This window comes from Dermacentor variabilis, chromosome 3 (assembly GCF_050947875.1).
Source record: "Dermacentor variabilis isolate Ectoservices chromosome 3, ASM5094787v1, whole genome shotgun sequence".
Taxonomy (NCBI): domain Eukaryota; kingdom Metazoa; phylum Arthropoda; class Arachnida; order Ixodida; family Ixodidae; genus Dermacentor; species Dermacentor variabilis.
This window is the reverse complement of record NC_134570.1, coordinates 86,652,104-86,659,997: the sequence shown is the minus strand read 5'-3', so window position 1 is coordinate 86,659,997 and position 7,894 is coordinate 86,652,104. Positions and strand designations below refer to the sequence as shown.

At 48.0% G+C, this 7,894-nt stretch overlaps 1 protein-coding gene across 1 annotated transcript in view; it reads left to right on the top strand.

Annotated features, from left to right (window-relative positions):
* The first annotated feature begins 398 nt into the window (after positions 1-398).
* The window catches only part of LOC142574593 (uncharacterized), a 39,618-nt gene continuing 32,122 nt past the window's right edge, over positions 399-7,894 (top strand). The window contains exons 1-2 of the mRNA XM_075683641.1: positions 399-1,238; positions 5,762-6,759. Of these exons, the coding sequence (XP_075539756.1) occupies positions 732-1,238; positions 5,762-6,759 (1,505 nt within the window). The 5' untranslated portion in view covers positions 399-731. The remainder of the gene's footprint in view (positions 1,239-5,761; positions 6,760-7,894) is intronic.

Sequence of the window (7,894 nt, the reverse complement as noted above, 5' to 3'; positions counted from 1 at the left end):
ATATATTCAATATGCGGCCGCCAGTTAAGATTTCCGTTGTAAATCACTCCAAGGTATTTAAGTGATTCTACTTGTGGGATATCTTCGAGATGATAGTTAAGCGATATGTATGCTGGGTCTTTAACGGGAAAAACAATGATAGCACACTTATTAGCATTCAGGTTTAAGTGTAAGCTATCCAGCCAGCCTTCCAGTTCCCTTAGATACGACTGCAGTATTTCGTAAAGAGAGTATATGTCGCTAGCCATACCAAAAAAGGCAATGTCATCAGCATAAACGTATGTACTGACAGCTGGGTGAACGGGGATTCTGCTCGTCCTCTCCTTCTGCCAGCGCACCACGCTTTTTCTTCTTGTCTGGCCGATTTAGCATTCTCGGATTGGCTGCCTGACGCCCCGTGGTCTTTTCTAATTGGTTGCTTTTCTTCTTTTTGTTGTTTTTCATGCGCCGCGCGTTCTCGTGCCGGACGCTCTTCGGCGTCGTTGTTTTCCTTCTTCCACCTCGGCGCGCGTGTACTCAGTGTCGTCTGCTCCTGACCGTCCCAGTCACCGCACCATGTCGCGCACCACACATCACAGTGCGTCATCCTCTTCAGCTCTTTCTAGTGGGTCAATCTCTCCAGCAGTTTTGCTGGGGGAACGCCGCTCATGCTGGGACTCTGTGCCCAGCTCTAACGGTCGGTTCCAAACGCTGGTGAGCTAAAAAAAAAACACCTTTACACTTTATAGTAAATGGATCGTCCGCGTCTTGGTCAATTGCCCGATGTGGGTACGTGCCGAAGTCTGAAAATAATAATAATCTTCATCATCATACATAATAGCGGGTACGTACGATTGCATGAGATCATTATTATCATCATCAGTCCGAACGCGGGTGACCTCGCGCCCATCACCAGTGCGAGCGACGAGAAGCAGGAGCTCATTCGAAGCAGCAAGATGGTAGCAACCGCCGTTGGCTTGCTGTTACTGCTGACTACGGCGGCCATCCAGTCGCCTGCCTCGGCCCAGTTCTGCCCGCCGTCATACCGCGAGAAGAACCCCGAGCACACGGCGTGCAAGCGGCGGAACATGTGGTGCAGGATAAAGGTCGCCGGTGTGAACTCCACAGAGCGCGCATTGATCTTGAAGCTGCACAACGATTTCCGGGGCCAAACCGCACTGGGAAAACTACCGGGCTTCTCAACGGCAGCTGACATGCAGGAGCTGCTTTGGGACGACGAGTTGGAATACGTAGCACAGGTGAGGGCCTTAAAGCTGAAGCCGGAGCTCGTCGTGTCGCTTGCTGCTATACGCCGACGTGCCGCGCCACGTGTATCGGCTTTGGCGCTCAGTGTTTCAATACAATGTCGCGTTTAGACTTCCGCGTTGTAGCGGAGACGACAGAGCCAACTTTGAACCTTACTGGCTTAACGGAGGAGCGCGCCAAGCGGGCTAATGCGGGACTAATTCAGGCGCTAACGAGGAAAGGGAGAATAACTTTTTCTTACGAGATATTGCTACATTTTTAGCCTGGGTGACGTCATGGGGTTCCTCTAAAATTGGTCACTCTAGGAGCCACGATATATTCGCCCGGCCAGGACTGTAGGGAACGTTCACCTTGCGGGATCACCGCGGAGACCAAAGCTGACGAGAGCATTGACTGTTCAGCGGTCGACTTAAGAGACGTTTAGGGTATTTGTGGAAGATACGCAAGGAAGAGGTGGAGGCACCACGGTCGTTACAGGCTTACAGTACAGATATATATGTTTTAATGAGGTGATATGTGAATATGATATGTTAATGAGGTGAATAATAATTGGACGTAGGAAAAATGCCAGACTGCAATACATGTAACAGACATTGATTAGGTCTAGCAGGCTAGACGACCTTTCTGGCCGCCACTCTGTTGCAAATGAAATACCAATAGTCATTATCATCAAACATCTGAAACCGACACTGGTACAAACCAGGACACCACGCTTTCCAGCGGCCATCTACGTTTACATGACTGCGACGGTGGCACATTGTGTTTCATACAGCTCGTAACCTTTCAGATAACGTGTCACCGTTAACCTTTGCGTGCCGGCATCCCAAATGAGCGATCGTCTGCAAGTGGAGGAAAACAGACGACATGTAGACCATTAGCTATCTCTCGCTCGATCAATTCGCAATTCATTTGACCAATTTCATGAAAACGACTTCGCCAAATTAATTCCAGCACTAGGCGGATGCGTCTTGCTGCTATAGTATCCCTGCTGACATGTATGAGATACGTTATGAATGTAAAGTGTTGCACTATGCTTGCGGTTCCGCGTTTACGGATATTTTCCCAAAATGCGATGTATTTCATACGTTCTTATTCCCACCGAAAAAAAAAAAACTTTTTCACTTTTTGCATACGCTTCTCCTGATGAACTTTAGTCTTCTTTCTTTTTTTTTTTGAGCGTGTCAATGTTCATAATTGATTTCGCCGAGCTTACCGGAAGGTTCATATTTGAGAACATCTAGCTCACCAATTTTGCTTCCACTGAAAGAACCTTTACAGCTGGAGATACTGCTATTCAATACTCTATTATACAGTGTTGAATACATCCAATACAGAAAACAATATTAGAAAAGCAGTCGAACAAGGGCACTACGCCATATGCTGGTATGACTATGCAGGAATGAAAAGAGATTCGAATGCAAATAAACAAAAGCGCTATTTGTAATCTTGTGCGCGTATTGTGCTCCAACGTACAATGAAGAAAAGTGCCTGCGTGTATATGACGCGGTCTCACGACGAACTGCGGAAATGAAAGTGAGTTTTCTCCGTTAAAGGGCGCAAGGTGAACCGAACCTTAAAATAGGGAAAGGAGGCAGCCATCCGCAGTATAGTATTCTGCGTTATTGCTCGTGCTTCTATGTTTTGATGCACGTTTTGGGCGCGAAATAAGCAACGCCTTTCGCACACGTGTGGCGGCCAATTAAAGCTTCGAGGCATGTCGAAGAACAACGGCTGCGCGTTGAAGTGCTAAAACACCTGCAAGAACGTGCCGGCGACACCTTTCCTAATCATTCCCCCGCGAGGCCTCATGATCGGGAGCAGCGGCAGCAATGGAGCGCGGCCGCTCGGCGGGAAACTTATCACGCTTTCTTAATTCGTTGATGGTTGTACTCGATCCGTTTACATGGGCAAGCGTTGAAGTCGATCGCAGCCAACCCATGTTTTGGTTCGATTTGTGTCGTGGTAGAGCGCAAGAGTTATTGGAATTTTCCTTATATAGGTTTCTTACCGCGTTGCTCCAGCTAAGATAGATGACTGTACGAGTGTATCGTATGGCTAGAAAGGGCTGACTTTAACGCGATAACGTTAAAGACCCCGTGTCGCCGGAAATGCGGCGTCGTTGTCTGTGAGTGAAAATTACCGTATATGTTTAAGTGTATGTGTGGGCCACGGCTTGCTAAATGACTTGCGGTATAGGTGGATCATACTGCCACGCCATTCTATCACTGAAGTTGCTCATACTTAGTCTCACCTTCTTGACAAAGTTATACCTCTGAAATTTGACAATCACAGCCTACAAACAATTGTCGTGAAACGAAACACCGACAGCGCATGTCTCTTATCTTAAATCTTCTTAGACTTGAATATTAAACGTGCGCAACAATAATATGGACCTGAAAATTAGGTAAACCTTTTAGCGCGGCTCTTCGAAAACTCCGGGATTGGCTCACGCAAGAGGCCGCGTTTCTACCAGAAAGCTCGCCTTCGCGCATATAGCGTTTGCCGCCAGCGTTTCCCCGTAAACGTTTACATAAGATGCAGTTGCCGGCAAACATAACAGTCAGTCAGGTATATTTGAATGCTACCATGTTCCGCTCTTAAAGGCGAAGCCAAAGCGTCCTCCACATTTTATTGGTTTTATGCACTCCGTTCAATCGTCGCATCACGCAATTCAATCGTCGTCATGCAATTCATGTTTCCTACATCCTACTCCAAACAAATCGCAAAAAAGCACAAATTCAAGACGTCACTGGTGACGTTTCCACTAGGAGCGAGGGGGTGGTGTATGCCATCGACTCCTAGATACCTGTCCTGTGCACACTGCTCCATGATGTCGTGCTACTTGACAAGAAATTTCCGTTCCCAAGCCTGGCATGATGAAAGACGTCAAAACGCTGCGACCTGGTCTCGAATCTAATCCCCATTATATAATATGACATTCGGGCAAGGTAACACGACGTCATGGAGCGGAGTTCACTGACATGATATGCTGGCAAGGCGCTCTTTGACATGACAAGCAAGCGTGGTTTGTTCGGGCGTTCTCATGAGAGGTGCGGCCACGCGCCATCATGAACGCACGAACAATGCGTCGTGTTTTACGAATTTCAAGTTTTTTATTATCTGTTCCTGCTTCCGTAGGCTTAATTTATTTCCGTTGTCATAAAACAATAAATATGTGCTTGTGTCAGCAGGAAATACACTCCGTAGCGCCTTGATTCGCGCAGCATAATGCATTTATAACAGGAGTGATAAAAGATTACCGATTGCTCGGTCAGTGAAACGTGCACTTAGTCCAGAGTTCATGAACGTCTTGATTTTTATTCGCACGTTTAGTACAGTAAGATGATTCGAAACAAGGTGAAAACGTCAAAACAAATAAGCAGTTTTCGTTTAACACTTCAGTTCGTGCGTATGAAGCGAACAAGGGCGTCGAAATGTCCCCAACTGATGTTATAACATTTCCAGCCGTTTTCTAGTCTCTGCAATCGGCTACGTGACAACGCGCAACTTCCGCTCAGGTTATTTTCCTTATGAGAACATCTGCAGTCGTCGGCGGTACGAAGTTTGGTAAAAAAGGCTTGCTTATATTTGCATCAATGTTGCAGTAGCGGCTGAGGAAAATTCAGCCAACAAATACGGTTGAGCGTAATTTCGTCATCACTGTTCGTACAACGCGATAAAATAAATTGAACGTGTTATCTTGTTCCTTTACCTATTTTAGTCTTGAAAATATTGGTGTACAAAGCAAATTATGTAGAAAAAAAAACAATGTTTACCTCGCTTAACACGAACTCAGGCCCAACATTACAAGTAGGTATTCCCCAGGACCAACTGCTACGAGTCACTGTCAGCAGGACTGAACCGAGAGACGCTGCTGTTACATCACCGAGGCTTGCACCGAAACCTATATGCTGATACGCTCATGCAGAACGAGTACTTTCACGGTCGGTACGAACTACAATGCGAAAGCGCGTCGAAAAATGGGTCCAGACCTTGTGGCCCGTCTGGCTCAGCGCCTACACTGCGCGCGTGAGGAGACAGCGTGCCTCAAGCAACCATTCTTTGCCCTCGCGCCCACACAATGTGCGGCTGAGGGTGCCATTATGCTGGCGACTACGGTTCGAAACTGTGCGTCTCTACTACTCGTATTTTGCCGCTATAGTCTGTCACCGTTAGCGGCTTCTATGGGGCTCGGCGCAAGCGTGATTGTTGTGTTGGCGTGGAGTCGGCTAGAAGAAAGTATCAATTCTATTCCAGTGCTATTCCTTCTTGCACTTAGTCAGCGTTAGTCAGGCCACACGCGTTGTTTTCATCGCCAAGCGCGCAGTTACTCTAAATGTGCTGTACAAAATCTCGAATACTTCAACTGCGCTCTATACTGAATTTATATTTATCTTTATTTTCCTGGGAAAGCACAAATTCCTTCTTACGAACAAACACGATCATCCTGACAAGGTGGGCGGGGGTAGATGAGATGAGCATTGAAATTCGAACACACCCCTCCCTTTTTCTGCAGGCTCACGCCAGCCTCTGCACGACGCCGGACGGTGACCTGAAGCATGATGATGTTAAGAACCGCTTTACGAGTCGCTTCGAAAAGACCGGTCAAAACTTGGCCTGGATAGGCCGATCTAACTACAAAGAGGGAGCCAACTGGACCTGGGCTATGGATGGCTGGTTCACAAAGGAGTACCCGCTCTACCCGCCGCGCGGCGTGATCGCGTTCGCTCCCATAAAAAACGTCAAGATAGGCCACTTTACCCAGGTAATCTGGGCAAAGACGCGCTACGTGGGTTGCGGCTATGTCTACTACAACGTCGACGGGGCTCGTTACCCGCACATGAAGCACTACACCTGCAATTACGGCCCTGCTGGAAACTACAAAGGGCAGCGCATCTACCAGGAAGGCCCGACGTGCAGCGCCTGCCCGAACTCCACTCGCTGCCTCTGGACCGCCGGTCTGTGCAGCGGTCCGCCGGGCGGTCAAAGTGGGGGGAAGCCGCCGTACAACAGGCGTCCGCCGGTCGGTCGCACCTCCCCACGGCCCACACCGACTCCGCCTCGACGACCTCCGGACTGTCCGCCCTGTCCGTGCCTGCGCTCTATGCTGCAGCGCTATCCGTCACCGCACGCCACACAGAGGCGGGACCCGCCGTATGCACAGGATCCGGCGCCGAGGCCTTACCCGTTACCCTACAACTCGCGGCTGGGCGGTGGACTGCCTGGTTGCAAAGGCGTAGAGGGCTACAAGCCAGGAGAGCCTGGGCAGCCGGCCTGTGTGGAGAATGACTTTGGCGGCAGCGGAGGCATTCCTAGGGCCGACTACAGTGACGGAGCGCATGATGGACGTCCGGGCCCTGGTGCAGATTTCTGGCTGCCCTTCGTTGCAGGCTTCGTCACTGTATTGGCAGTGGCAGCGCTCAGCGCGTTCATTGTCTTCTGGCGCTCCAACGCCTCGGCAGATGGCGCGGAAGCAAAGCTGTCGACCGACGCGACGGTGACGCCAGCCTACTAGGGCACGCCGGCGTAGGAAGACGAAATTGTCGGAACGTGTGCCGAAGAACGACGGCCGTAATATACGAAGCCCCGCCTGCACAGGCTGTTGGTGGAAATAAAAATTGCGCACGGGCCACAGAGCTACGTGCTGGGGCAACATTTTGAACTCTTTGCACAATTCATTACAGCTTCACTGATATCGCTGTTTCCTTTTTTTTCAACACGCACAAGGACGCACATGCTCTAGTACTTACTTAATGTGGCGTGGCGAGGGTTGCACATCTGCTGCTGTGATGATAGCAGCTTGTCAATGATCAATTCCTCTTGAAGACATCTAGTTATGGACAGGTTACGGACACGTAGAGTGCGGTGACAATCGTCAGTGCAGTCACAAGGTGTCACAAAGGCTATCGCCTTCATCCTATACCACAATGCATTCCCTCGCTGTCCCCAGTTCCCAAGGTTGGCGAAAAAGCACCGACTATGTGCTTCGAGCATCACGTTTTGAATTCAATTTTTATTTCTCGTTCATTGCAACGATGGTAAGCTGAGACTAAAGCCTGACAAAGCTCTCGGCACTAGAAAACGGCAAATTTGACAGCAAATTACATACATATGCACAATTTTCTAAGTTACGACAGAGTTGATTATTGTGCGCAATCATCGTAACAATGTCTCTTATCGTTACATTCAAGTGTATCGAATGTCACTGAGCAATACACCGCAATATCCTAGTACAACGAAACATTTCACATCCTAATGGTGTGCTAAAGCTACACTAAATGACTTCTTTAAGTACATCATCATATTTAAACAGCATTATACAGTAACAGCATGCAAACAAAAAGAAAAAAAAATCCCTCACATCTTAATTGCGTGCTAAAATAATACAAAATAAAGTGAAATAAAATTGGAAACAAGACATAGATGCATTCGAATATATTTACAATTTAAATAAATGCAAAAATGTAAAAACAAGAATATTTAGTGAAATTATATTATGAGGACACTGAATAGAAAATATATGCACTTCGTGGCAGAAACATATTTAAGCATGAAATGCTTTTAGCTCCCGTTGTCGGTGACCTTCAAGTGTCCATGAGCCAAAAGCCAGAGTCGTTATCTGGACACTCAAACGAGAACATCCGGGCAA